The sequence below is a fragment of the Cryptomeria japonica genome, chromosome 8 (assembly GCF_030272615.1).
Source record: "Cryptomeria japonica chromosome 8, Sugi_1.0, whole genome shotgun sequence".
Classification (NCBI taxonomy): Eukaryota; Viridiplantae; Streptophyta; class Pinopsida; order Cupressales; family Cupressaceae; genus Cryptomeria; species Cryptomeria japonica.
Genome location: NC_081412.1, coordinates 611,546,526 through 611,561,830, shown reverse-complemented (window position 1 = coordinate 611,561,830; position 15,305 = coordinate 611,546,526). Strand labels below are relative to the sequence as shown.

Here is a 15,305-nt window from a genome sequence, read left to right as displayed (position 1 = left end):
AATAAGAAAACATACAATTGTTGAAGAAATAGTTAATCGAGGTAAAGAATATGGGGCTTATCATTATCATAAAAATAAAGAAATACAAAACTTAAAATATTGGATGTGAAACTTAGATCAATAATTAATTATGGGAGAATGTTTTTTATTATATTAGAAGGGAGAAGGCCTTGAACCTACAAAACAACAAAAACAAAGTACAGCAACAAAAGAGGTGGCATAAAAAAACCAGACAAGAAAGCCCAACCAATTGTTCCTCAAAAGTAATAAAAAATTAACATGACTCTATAACTAAACATATTAATATTAAATAAGAACCACCTTTCAAGCATATTAAAAGTAATTTGAGTATCAACAAGATTAAGAAATTTAACTATAGAGACAATCATCACAAAAGTCTTTTTTATGTGGCATGCAAGCCTCATACTATCAGATATACTAACTACAACCAGTACTATCTTAACCAGAGTATTAAACAAATCAAAAAATAAGAAAACTAACATAATCGTTGTTGATCATATTCTAATTTTGCTGATTTCTATTAACCTTATTCACCCAAGTATCCTCCTGATTGTCCTCCCTATCTTCAATGTCCTTGTCCATCTTCCCTTCCTTTTCTAGCTTTCTTGCTTTCTTCTTTATCTTGCTTTGTCCTGGCATGAACCCCATTGCAGCCTTTCTCATGATACCATCAGTGATGGTGTAAAGAGAATCAAATGCCTCACATATATTATCAAAATGCTTCCTGTAGTCATCAATTTTTTCTTCCAGGTTCATGACTCTCTCCTTAAGCTCCCTAATCTAATCCTCCAAGTTTTTGCAACTTTCTTTGTTCATCAGCAAATCTAGTGAGTAGGGAACCATCTCCTCTTCCTCTTGAGGATTGGAAAGTTGTGAGTTGTGGTCAGAATCCTCCATGACCTCCTCAGATTCACGCTCTCCTTCCATCTCCTCCTTGTATTGCTCTTCTTCTTCCTCTTCTTCTGCTTGGAACTCTTCATCCTTTGAATCCTCATTGGATACATCCTCCATGTTGTCAATAAATGATTTTCCAATCCTCTTGAGGATTGGAAGGCTATGAGTTATGGGAGAATGTTGTGCTTGGTGTCAATAATTGACTTTCCTTTGTTGAAAAAATTTAAGTCTCTTTTTGATGAAGATATTTGATCCTAAATATTAAATATATATTTCTCTAGTTCATTATATGCTTGGACACTTGATATTAACAAGCACATACTAATTTGTTTTGCTTTAATGTGCATATATTTGGTTTGATAAATTTTGCATAATATAATTCACTCTGTGTGATGTCGATATACAAGTTGATGTATGATCAGGTGCTATTTATAAAAATATTTTAAAAATATGTTCCTCAAAATATAATCACAATGACAAAAAATAGCTTTATGAATGAAGAATAAAAATCTACAAATCAATGATCAAAAGAATCAAGATATACAATACCATGAACAAGTTTCATGGATAAATATATCACTTATAAACTAATTATAACATTTATAACACAAATAAGAAAAAACCATAAAAATAAAGGAAGAGAGCATATGTATTTTATTTCCATTATTAAAATACCAAATATCTACATAAATAATTGATTTCTAAGTGTTGTTATTAAGAAATAATTGAATTGATATATCTTTCTTTGTTTTCTACATCATAGATTTATACATAAACACTTTAAAACTTTATTAAATTTACAATCAAGATGATGAATTAATATCATAAACTATCAATCATCTCTATATAATTGAATTATTGAATTATTTACTCATGATTATTATTGATCAAATTCTACATTTAATTAATTTTTTTCTTTTAATTTTGATCCTATGAGATTATAAAAATATGCATCTTGAAGAATATATCATTACCCACCTTTCTCATTCAAAAGGAAATCCAACAATAACAATCACAGACCACATGTTTTAATCGAACTTCACAGAAAAAATATCACAATAACATCTGAAATTTTTGTCGCAATAACAACTCAAACGCTGAAACGCTGTAGGACTAAGCAAGGTTTCAAAATAATATCAAAACTGAAACTCGACTGAGCGATGTCCACCTTTGAGTGGGCGAAAAATTGGTAGAATCTTCACGTTGAGGAGGAGAGTAATGTGTGGAAACTTCACCTAAACAAATTTGCGGGATATTTAAAAGCCACGTTTTCAAATTTTCACACACTGGATTGTAAGCTCACGTCATTCGCTTCCCTGATTCAGTCCATTTTACACCACCAAATTCGATCCTTCCCAAGCTATAAAGCCAACAACGAGTCCTCAAGGAGATATTCTAAGTATCAATCATTCTTAAGCAGCTCGAAAGGAAAGTGCTCTTACAGAATTCATCTTTTCTTAGCACTCATCGATGGCGGCCATGGCTTCAATGATGATGAAAGCACCCGCAGCACTTAACTGCGGGGCAGTCAAAAGGAATAGTCATATCAGTAGATTGCCCAACAGTAGCCTCCAAGTCAAGTGCATGGCTGCAAAGGTTTGCTATTTTGCTGTTGTTCGTTTAGCTATTTTGCTCTTTTTTCTTATGAAGCTTTGGCTAATGCGTTTTATTTTGGTACGTGGACCAGGATCCAAAGGAAACGTCTACCAAGGTAAGAAACGCTCTAGATGCCCAATTTATAGTTTATTTATATGATGTGCACAATTTATCTGATATAGGAAATATGAAATCCAGTTGAGCACGAAATTTGGCGACCTGTTTGCGTTCTCAAGGCCTGCGCCGGAGATCATCAATGGAAGGGCGGCTATGTTGGGGTTCGTGTCGGCCATTGCAGTGGAGGTGGCCAGCGGAAGAGGTTCGCTGTCGCAGGTGAATAGTGGAGGACTGTCGTGGTTTGCGTTAACTGCAGGATTAATGACGGTGGGGACACTGGTGCCCCTGTTCAATGGAATATCGAGGGAGAGCACGTCGCAGCCAATATTTTCATCCACAGCAGAAATGTGGAATGGGCGCTTTGCTATGCTCGGCCTCCTCGCATTGGCTTTCACTGAATACGTCAAGGGGTGGACCAATTTATGTAGATTTCAAATCAATGCAAGAATTTAAATATCTGGTGAACTGGAAGATTTCTAATTGGTCTACCAATTTATGTAGATGTTCAGTCTTATCATACATATATTAGTTTTACCCATGCACTAATTCATTAATATTTGTTATTTACCTTCATCTTACAATTCTTGTGGCCTAAGTCATTTTGACATGCATAAAATTAATTATGTGTCTTTATATCTGATTCCTACAATTTTAAAACTCAAATTCAAATTTTAGTTTATTCATAATCATTTGTTATTTGTCAAAGCTAATTAAACACATGTTTACATGATTTATGGTTATCTTCTTGTATTTAAAGGCAAATTCATTTGCATTCTTTTAAAAGTAATGTATTGAAACTTATGTATCCCCATTTAAACTATATTCACATACATTCATTATTTAAATTTGTAATATATTACAATCAATTTGCACGCACATCTAGACATTCACTCCATGTATTGAGATTATCATTTCACTATGTGAGTTTTTTTTCATTCGTATTCAAGATTGATCATATCGTCTATTGGAATGAACCTAACATTTTAAACTTCAAATTTAAGTTCTTAGATCCTAGCCTCATTTATTAGTCATTATGAGCTAGCCTTGTGTATGTTTGTTAGATGTGTTATTATGTCTCTTCAAATCATTGATCTAGTTAATGAAATCTTCTAGATCTAAAGTTTCTAAGCAACTTGAGAGATCAATGTTAGGTTTGCTTCTAGCTTTCACCAAGGTAATTCAATTTTTTTCATTCATTCTTAGGTCATCCACAAAATTATATTTTTTCATTACACCACTATGAATAGATGACTGATAAAGATTCAATATCATATCACAATTTTATTCAAGAAAGTAATATTAGGTGAAATAGTTTCACCTAAACTACATGACATAATTTTTTTTTGACAAAACTCTATAACATGAAACAATAAGTTTTCTATATTCTCATTTTAAAGCATAGATAAGATTGAATTCACATAGATTGTTTTGTCCAAAATATTTTTGAGCAAAAATGTTCTAGTTGAAACACTTTTGCCTCAAATTGTCTATATGACAACCTTTGTGGCATTTTAACCCTTGTTGAAAAAAATCAATTTTAACTCTAGATTTCTTTAGCTAAGAGTACTTTTATGAAATTTTTAAAAAATGATAAATAAAAAAAAAAATACTACTTTCCCATTAAAACTATGATGTTTTGATTAAGTTTGACTTTAAAAAAAATATTCATCATTTTTAAATTCAAAACATAAACATCACTTTTAGATAATCTAAGTTGAAAAATTGTATTTGTGATGGTTGTTTTCTTCATAAAATGTGATTTTGTTCTAAACTTTAGTCCTAGCCTCCTTTATTATGAGCGAATTCTTACATTATCACATCAAGAAAAAAATAAATATATGATCAAGAAGTAACTTGAACAATAGGTTGTTAAAGAAAGAACGAAGCAACAATTCTTTATAAACTTCAACCTAACACTTTATTTCTACAACTGAAATTTTATCAAGTGGTCTCAATGTGTCATCTAATATAATTATTCAAATGGAATGATCAATTATTTGACATGAATTATTCACTATCTAGCATGTGGATAGACAATATGTTGCATGATTCAAAAATTTGTGGGTTTTTAATGACAAATAATCTTTTTTTTTTTTGTTGATTATAAGGTAAAAACTGAAATACATCAAAGTATAATCTGTGTTCATAGGTGAATAAAGCCTAAGAATCTAGACAAACCCATAAATACTTTCTAGTATACCAGTCATAGATTACATTTACATTACATCCTAATACCAAACCTAGGCTTCTAGCTACAACCATATACATTTAACAATATGAAGCAAAGCCTAGTACAAAATGCCAACAATAGAATATGTCAAAATAGCAACCAGGATTCTATACACATGGGGTCAAAAAAGAATAGGGTGCCACAAATAGAAGTCTTCTCTAGAACCAAGCTACCCAGAAGGGGGCCTTCCATCCACGCCAGCCTCTGATCATCCAACCTCCTGGTATTACTAATCATTTGCTAGTGATTCATCACTCCATTCCCTCTTATCTCTTTCATGAGTGCATCTAAGGTGTTGACAAAGGGAGTTCTCTCTTCACTTAACCTTCCCCATGTATATCCATGCAAGAGCTCATAGATAAAAATCCTGGTATGTCCATCCTTAGGAAATATGTGAAATTTTTCTTTGTTGAGTCTGATATTCGTTGTGACCTGTGAAATGACAATATGGAATGTGAGTCTATGTAAAGACTCAGTAAGCAACCTTTCTATCCCTTGATACTTCTCTAAATTCCTAATCCTCAAAATGTACCAAATAATTTCATATCAAAACAAATTCGAGAACTGATTGGTGTATTTTTTAAGTCCTCTAATAAAACCTTGCAAATGTTACACAAATCATCAATAACATTTTCTCTAAATGTGTATGTGCCTATAGATAAAAAGGTATCAAACACCAAATTTACCCAACAAAACATGATGAATGTCTGGTTAAGTCAACCTAAGTAAACTATCACATTGTAGAGTGCACACAAGTTAAACCTACATGTGAGACTAAAACATTTAACTTTGAGCAATGAAAGATTATATTGACCGAAGATATTTTTGAACCATTAATTTAACTTTACCTTTTCAACGATTAAATTGAAATTCTAGCCCATTAAAACTGGTCATTATTTTTACCACTTAGCACTTTGCATGAACCATAGAAGTAAAAGCCATGAGCAACTTAACCTCTAAAATAACAAACTGACCATTCCAACTTAACCCTAAATATAAACCTTAAAGTTCATAATCTCGACAATAGTAAATGTTTTATGTGCAGTAATGTTGTCAATTATGTCATTGGTCCCATGTTGAAGGGAATATTGGCGGAGAGCAAAACATAGAAAATATTATCATCCTCAGCCGAGATGTTGAACAGGCATTTGGCTATGATTGGTCTCACAGCATTGGTCATTACCGAGTTTGTTAAGGGAGGTCCTCTTATATAATTAACTTTTTCTTCTACAATTTCAAGAGTCTAGGCCAATGGAAGAAATAAATGAAAATTGCCAATTTAAATTTTGTAATATACTAGACTATAGGTAGATCTAGAAAGAAATTTTTAATCTAGAAGAAGGGATGAAATTTCAATTGTAATACTATTTCAATCATGGACTTATATGTGGAACATATAGTGGGAGCAATGATAAGATCCTGTAAAATCAAAAAATTATTTGTGTCCTTACAAATTAACAATTTTAATTATTTTTGTTTGTGTAGCATCTTATTTGGAGTAATGTTCCTTGGTTCAATTTTAGTTATCATGTCACATTATAAGCAACAATGGTCTTACACATCACATATTCATAGTACATATTACAAGAGTACCATATTATTTCTCAATACTCGTTTATCAAAAAAATAATAGATAATCCTCTGTTAATCTTTTAAGATGTTGTGAAACAATAAACAATTAAGTGTAATTAATTATCTATGTACAACACACCCTTCTCCAAATTCAACTCTCTACATAGAATGGTAAAATAATTTTCACGCTTTGCTATGGTTTAGATTCAACAAACTGGTCATATTTCCTTGAGTAATTATCTCACCTAGTCGCATACACCAACTTATTGAATGTATTCTGAATGATTAAAATGAGTTGGGCCCCAAACCCTTAACATAATAGTGAGGAACTTGCAAGTAGTGAGACCACCAACAGCAAAAAAGAGGAAACCCACTTTTTGAAAGAGAAGCTTTTGATCTGAACACACAACCAGCGGGTACAAAGGTCTCAAACACTCAACACGCTTACATTTTCAGAACAAAGGGGTTTAGGAGAGCACTTTGAACCGTAATACAAGCAAAAACCCTTGCACTAGAAATAAAATAGCTAAAGAAATAGAAAGCTAATAGCAGGTTTTGAAAGGCTTATTGCAATCTATTTCGTAAAGGACCTGCATGAACAGAGACATTCTTCGAAAAGAGAAGATAACACAAATGTCTCAAAAATAGTTGGTTTTGGAAGGCACCTATAAATCTCATGATATTTGAAACACTTAGCCATTCCAACCAAACACAAAATAGGATAGTCATAGAATGGTCAAGAGTAGACAATCCTAAAGGGTTTTGAGAGGCACCCCTAAACCTTTTACTTGTAGGAATCCCTGCAAGAAACACACTTTGGACCACCTTCACAACAAAAATAGCCAAACTGAGATAGCCAACACCTATAATGGTGCTGATATACTATGAGTCTCACACAAACATAGAAGACCTCACTCTCCCCCCCTCTAGCAAGCAACTTTCATATCTACAACAGTATCCCAACCACCACAATCCAACACAATCACCTATGCCTCAAAAAGTAATGGAACCCACCAAAAACTTATAGCCATAAAAACAATGGCCATATTAAGAACAATTAACAAGATCTCCCTAAAATTTCACCTAGAAGAATGAACCTTTCATAGCAGATATTATAGGGCTAAGTATGGAGGGCAAAGAATTATGCAGAGAAAGGAAAAACACAAAAGAAGCCCTATCGATTTTTTATGATAAAAAGTGAGAGAAACATAGTCAGGAATAACTCAAATGGAGGCTACAACTGAAAGTATCTTTTCAAGCTCTAGGTAGATATGGCAGAGTTTATTATGAGGTACATAACCCTTGATGTCCGCTTTGCTATTATTTTCACTTATCATTTTACTATTTTGAATCAGCTCAGGCATGATAAAAAAATATCAATGTTATTTTATTTATGTTCATCTCTTGAGAATTCTATTCACAAGCATTTTCAGAATGAGAAAAATCCAGTTTTGCATGAGGGGTTAATACTCCTAACTATTTCCCAAACCCCTCGCCAAGCAAGATGCATACAATGTTTCAGATACGGATTTTGGTGAGGAGGGTGAGATGGTCATGGACTAGAATGATACCCATGTCAAATTACTTTGAATACAAACCCTCAGAGGATGAGCCCCCCCCGCAAAATCCCATGCCCAACACTACTAGTAGTAGGAAAACCAAAAACCCACCTAGATGGGAAAAGAAAAAGTTAAAAACCCTGTCTCTCAACCCCAAAATTTGGGCCCTCAAAATATTAAAAAGAAGAAAATGGGATAGAGAGCGGAGACTCAAGATAAAAGGGAGGGTGAAATTAAACTTGATATTCCCCTTTTTGTGGACCTCGATGAGCTTAAAAGCAACAAGATGGATGTTGACAGGCTAATGGGTACTTCGCTTTCTAACCAGGAAAACTGTTTCCACTAGGTTTTTGGCAAAATTAATCTTTTGAAAGAAGGTATCAAGGACATCATAAACTCTTTCACTAAGATTCCAGCACCTGATAAAACTAATAAACTCCTGAAGCTAACTCAAAAAATTACAGAAGATATCAAGGTCATGAAAACAGAGCATGAGGCTAAGCTTGGCAACCTGGAGAATGACATAAAGGATTTAAAGGGAAAACTCAAGGGTTTAGTGGAGATTAATAAAGAGGCAATGTTTAACAGTGCAGAAGGACTCAAAAAAGTAAATGAGAAAATTTCCACTCAGAAAGCTCAATCGATCAGATCCGATCTATCCTCAAATGTTAATGTAAACAAGAAGAACCAAGATATGTAGACTTCTGCATGACCCTCCTCCGGGACTAGGAGCAAAAAAGAAGAAAGATGCAGTTCAAGATTTATCATGGAAGAGTTCTAGGAGATCAACAATAGGACGATTTATAAGAATGTCGAGCTCATGAAAGCTCTTAGTTAGTTGTGTTTGGAATGTGTTTTTCACTGTCATTTTGTATTTTGTTTGTTGAACTGTATGGGTTGCTTCCCCTATTTCTGTTATTGTTTAGTTGTTGTTTAGACTCTGGTTATGTTTTGATGGATTTGGGTTTTGGGTTCCTATAAAACCCATTTACCTCAATCAAAAACACCTAGAAGAACAAGGAGAGAAGGAGGCATGTGCCAATACCCTAGATGACTACATCCACTAGAGGATGTTGGTAGTCATCATTGAAACAAGCATGAAGGAGGCTACATACTCTTTAGTTAAATGCCTATAGGGTAACCAACCCTCAGTGTACATCCAATGCCAACCTACTTGAAGCAGAGAAACACCAACTCCAAAAGGGCACCATCATCCATAGAAGGGGATACAGTCAAAATATAAATGTGAAAATTATACAAATGCTATGGAACTTATGAAATTTTTGGAAGCTTTATATTCCCTTAGATATAGATCCTGGGTTGAGGCTTGAAAGATACAATCATTCCCTCCTGGTATCCTTGCCCTGCAAAATAGACCAACCATCCCAAAAACAAAAAACACACAACAACATGCACTCGAAAAGTCTGCAAACATCTTGAATTACTATGTCAGCATATGTTAATCTGAAATCAAGCAACACATTGAAATGGACCGCCATATTATAGCAGATATCATGATGATAATCAAAAAATGCTCTAGTGAGGTCACATAATTCTCCCAGGACTAGGAGACTTATATAATTTTAGCTAGGATTCATAGACCATTCGTCCACAGGTGACCAATACAGAGCATATAACTTCATATGAATATAATTCTTGTATTATATTGTTCATAAAAACCCCATTCTATACAATGTTTAGTCTTAATCCAATGGGATATTATTCCTACCAAAAAAACACAGTTCGATTAATTATCAAGGTCTAGATGCCATAGATTTCTTTATTGCCTAATTAAAATTGAAAATGTAGTAGACACAACAAAAAAATAAGAACAAACAAATCATATCTTGCCCATATTACTTAGCGGAGGCTAATAGGTTAGAGAGACCTCTGTATCAACTATACTATATCCTAGACCGAACCAAAGAAAGGAGTTGTATAGCAAAGTAACATTAGGGTGGTGGAAACCGAATATCCCTAGTTCAAACAAAATTATGGGTCTTCAAGGAGGTAACACTGTGAGTTAATCCACTTGTCCTTGGTAGTCTGAGCTAACAGGCTCCCCATCCAGCTCAATACCCTATAGTTTTAGGTAATCTTCAAACTATCAGTCCTTGGTTGGAGCGCAAAGGTGAAAAATGTAGAGGAACGCAAGGCTTCTATGGATTTCATCAGTTCTGGCATTGAAGGCGAATGGGTCTTCAATAACCAGAATATGCTTCTTGGGCACTGGGTTATTGTTAATGATCAAGATGTCATAGTTCTTAGGCCTTTTGATTGTTAGTTCATCACTGATATTTACAAGAACCCTTTCCGTTTCCCCCAGAATGGTTGCATTGAAGACATCCCTGCATAGGAAAGCCATGCCCTCTCTGTCCTACTCAAAATACATTGTTACAACTAGGAACATGGCTGCTATTATTGAGATATTCAAGCCCTAAAACTCTTTCGATGACATAAATCACCACCTCATGAGCGAGATAGATAATCCTACTCAGCCTATCCTTTGTGATCACTCCGCAGAAGGCCATTTGTCTTTTAACACTTATCAATCTAACTGGGGTATCCATGGCTGAAATTAACTTTTAATAAGCTAGAGTAACTTGGGAAGGCCGGTCTGAGAGCTCTTATTAAATAAGGGGAGAATCGATGTCTTAGCAAAATTGAGGACAAGGAGTAATTATTATATGACACTTAGTTCATTTTACTTAAGATTTCGTGTGATATGTTGATGCAATTAAGATTTGAAATTATTGATATGATAGATCTTTCTTGTTGTTCACATAATCTAAAATGACCTCCATTTGTAAAAATGCTCACCTGCAAATTCTTCAAGTGTTGCTCAAAAGTGTTTCCTCTTTTGTCAATTTATTGAGCATTCATGGCGATTTTTATCAATTACCATTACCAGTTGCACAATGGTCACATAAGGCATTTATTTGAATTTATGATGAAGTGAATTTATTAAGATTTATATTGATCCTTGTGGCAGAAAGTAATCATTCATCTAGGAGCACTTCATATCATCCATCGATGCTCATCAATTTTATGGCTGCACCCTTTTTCGATTGAATCATGTACTTCGGTGGCTTAACTTTATCTTCCCTTGAAATGTCCTATTTCATCAACGTCTCCTTAGTTTTGATTAAACTACCATCATCGTTAAGGAGGTTTGTGGCTTCATCGATCTCTTCACTTTCATTGAAAGGATCTACCTCATGTGTTTATGTTGATGTAATCCTCCATCGTCTCATCGAAACCCCATTTTTGGTAGGACTCCTTTCATTGCCATGTTTTGCAACCATCTTATCGATCAGGTCATTGATGAATTTTTTTTATGTCGGGAAAAGAAAAATATCCTCCTTCGACTTTTCATTTTTTGATGGAATTGTGCTCGTCAGCCAATAACTTTTGCACCTCTTCGACACCTTCCTTTTCTTGAAAAGTCTTATCGATGAGAAAGATATCTTTGGTCAACATCTTTTGTGCCTCTTCGATACGCTATCTTCCTCGAAATAGCTTCATTGATAAAATATCCGTTGGTTCCTTCGATATCACTCTTTTGGCCAGACTTCTTCCCTCGGCGAGCTATTCACATGTCTCATCGATGTTGTGGTTTCATCAAAACTTTTTCTTTCATCAATGGGACCACTCCTGATTTCCTCGATGAATTTTGTGTTGATTGAACTAATTTTTTCAGTGAATCCTTTTGGAAGTTCATCTTGGTGAATATTTGTTCGATAAGTCTCTTTATCGATAGGATAATGGTAAGCTTCTTGAATAGAGTCATTTTGGTTAGATTGGGTGTTTCGGTCAAGGATTAGTATGTATATCCGATTGCCTTTGTTTGAGCGATAATTTTTAGGATTCTGATGTCGATGGAAATGCCAAGGGTTCTATTGAAATTCTTAAGGGAATGCTTGATTTCATTTTTTGTTTTAAGAAAACTTTTGTAGCTTCAATTGAAACCATGAAATTCTATTTATTTAAATTCAATGCTCAACAGTGGCTCTGACTGGGGATGGAGGTATACTATGGATGCCTTCAAGAATCTTAATTACTAAAATATAATTAATTGTATGATTTGTGTGTTAGGCATTTTTTGATTAAAGGGGAGGGGAACTCCAAGTTAATCCACTAGGATAAGGCTAACTTTGAAGAGTTAATGAGGATGACATTCCAAACCCCTTCTAAGTTTGAAAAGGAAAATTAAGTTTAAATGTTGTAATTCTAGCTCAAATTTGAATATGATGGATACCTCAGGGGTAATCAGGATGTCCCGGCTTGATGTTGATGGAGGAGAAACCATCCGCACCTTTATTTGCTAGCTGATCCGCTCTAGAATTGCCTTCTCTAGAAATATGGTTAAAGGTGATTTCATCCAAGGACTGAATATCAATCATGATGTTTGACAGTATAGCATTGAGTTTCCAATTAGGCATATTTTCTTTTCTAAGGGCATTAATAATGATAGCCGAGTCCCCCTCTATGTTGATATTTCCTAATTTCAAGATTTTGCATAATTTTATACTTTCATGAAGTTTTCTTAGCTTTGCCTCATTGTTGGAGCTTATACCCATTAGTGAGGCTAGGGCTACAATTTCCTCCCCATTCAAATTGTGTATACAAAATCAAATACCCAAAATAGTAGGATTCCCTCTAGAAGCCCCATCAAAGTTTAGCTTAAACTAGCCATCTTTAGGGGGGGACCACTTGCACTCCTTTCTCTTTTGTAGGTTGATGGATGGCCCATCTCCAACATATGGTAGAATTTTCAAAACAATTTATTTTAGTCTCATTTCCCCATCCCATTCAGTGATCTCCAAATTTTTTTGACCCTTCATATATTAACAATTGATTAATTTAATTATAGCAGCCTCAACCTTGTTTGTAAGTTGAGGCCAGTACATCTTGCAATCTTTAAAGATCCTCCTATTCCTTTCTTTCCAGATCTCCCAAATTAATAGTGAAGGAGCTGAAACCCATAAATCCTTATATAAGAATCTTTTGTTTTTGATTGGCCATGCTTGGAACATGGCTAGGATTGAGTCTGGGATAGGGGCGTACCAATTCATCTTTAATTTAAGTCAGCCCCACCAATTGTGAGAGTATTCATAGGTCAGCAATCAATGATCGGTTGATTTCTCCATCTTCTCACAGAGAGGGCATCTACCAGGTCCTTCGAGACCCATTCTCTTGAATGTGGAAGCTATCAGGATTATATCCTAAATTGCCACCCAGGCAAATAACCCATCTTTGGGAAGACATATTTTATCCCAACATAGTTATAGTGGGATGTCTGTATCTTTGGTTTGTCCTTTTCTAATGAGATCATTGTATCCTTCTCTATTGCTATATTTACCTTTCTTAGATCCATCCCATGCTAAACCATCCTCCTTTTGACTAAAGGAGATTATTCTTGAAGCCAATGTGTCTTCTATAACTTTTAACTTATTAGGTGGGAGATCTAAGTTTCCTAAGGATTTCCACTTCCATCTTTTAATGCCATTGACCGAGATTTCATCTATATAGTCAGAAACTTTCTCTCCCCACCGACTCTCCAAGATTGATATGGCAGTATCAAATTTATGTTCTCTACTGATAGAAGGGTAGCCTCCCAAGAATCCTTCCAAAATAATGCTTTCTCTCCATTCCCTAGACTCCAAGTCATCTTACTAGACATGATTTCCTTGCAGTTCATCATGAAATTCCAAATCCTTGATCCGTTATGGGGGGAAGAGATTCTAAAGATGTTGATTGGATTAGAATTTTGGAGGTATTTATTATAAAGTAATTTTGTCCACTTTAAATGAGGGTTATTATACATTCTCCATACCAGCTTTGCCCCTAGAGCTTTACTTTGGAGAAATATGTCTTTTATTCCCAACCCCCCTTTTTCTTTTGGTTTACAGATTTTATCCCATGCTACCAGGGGCATTCTGAATTTTTCATTAGCTCCTTGCCAAAAGAAGGTCCTCAGATGTTTGTTTAGTTCCTTCTTTTTTGATATAGGTAGGTCAATACAAGAGAGTTGGTATATGGGCATGGCTGATAAAACTGATTTTATCTTAGTTGACTTACCTGCTGAGGACATCCATCTTCCCTTCCAAGTATATATTCTTTTTATAACTTTTATTATAGTTTGGTCCCATAAATTCAAGGATCTACAACACTTATCCCAGGATATACCTAGGTATTTATAGGGTAGGTTGCCTTTGTTAGATTTGAGGATATTGCTTATTTTATTTTCTATTTTTTCTTGTGTTGAAGAAGAATATATTTGATTTTAGGGTATTGATTTATTGGCCAGAAGCCATTGAGTAGGTGTCAAGAGTTTGCTTGATAGACTTGGCTTCTAGCATAGCACTATGTCCAAAGAGCATAGTGTCATCAACAAAGTGTTGGTGCATGGTGGCTTCAAGTCCACTAGTAATATTGATGCCTTGGATAGATGACTGCTCCCTAACCCTATTAAACAGTCTTCCTAGGGATTCTGCCATTAGAATGAAGACAAAGGGAGATATAGGGTCCCCTTGCCTGAGCCCTCTAGAGATAGTAAAAAAAACCTGCAGGAGATCCATTAATAGGAATTGACATTCTGGGTGTGGAAATGCATTCATAAATAAGGTCTAGGGGCTTTGTCCAGGTTCATCTAGAAAAGTGCTCTCTCAATCTCTTCCTTAGTGAATTTCGCATTTAGAAACCGATTCTTCTCTTTGTTTATTAGCTTTGGGATACACTTGACAACCTCATTCCTAGAGGCTAATCTTGATCCTTCAAGGTTGTTAAAGATGATGCTAAAGTAATCAATTGCTTCTTTGGCAATGACCTCCGAGTTGTTGCTCAGATTACCAGATTGAGTCTTAATGTTGTTGATTTTATTTATTATTCTTTTCTGCTTAGTACTATTGTGGAAGAATTTGGTATTTCTATCCCTTGATTCTAGCCAGAGTTCCCTTGACTTTTGTTTCCAAAAAATTTCTTCTATGGCCAAAATTTCTTCATACTTTGTTAATAGGGATTTTTCTCTAAGGTAGAGATAATTGTCCATGCCCTTCCTAATAACCTCTTCATTTATTTCCTTTAAAGCTTCTTCTATTTCAATTTTTTTGCTGAAGATATTTCCAAAATTGTTGTTGTTCCACGCTTTTAAATTTTGTTTTATTATTTTTAATTTGGCAACTACTTGGAAGGATTTGGAACTTGTTGCCTCGGCTTCCTTCCACCATTTTTCTATTAACTTTAAGATATTCTCATCTCTTAGCCACATTAGCTCAAATCTAAATGGGCTTTAGGTAGAAGGGATGGGTTCTAAG

At 34.6% G+C, this 15,305-nt stretch overlaps 1 protein-coding gene across 1 annotated transcript; it reads left to right on the top strand.

Moving 5' to 3' along the window:
* Window positions 1-2,324: 2,324 nt before the first annotated feature.
* On the top strand, window positions 2,325-3,081 carry LOC131054325 (early light-induced protein 1, chloroplastic-like). Its single transcript, XM_059210579.1, has 3 exons — window positions 2,325-2,511; window positions 2,603-2,626; window positions 2,710-3,081. The coding sequence occupies exons 1-3, from the start codon at window positions 2,386-2,388 to the stop codon at window positions 3,079-3,081; spliced, it is 522 nt and encodes a 173-aa protein (XP_059066562.1). The 5' UTR covers window positions 2,325-2,385.
* The last annotated feature ends 12,224 nt before the right edge of the window (window positions 3,082-15,305 follow it).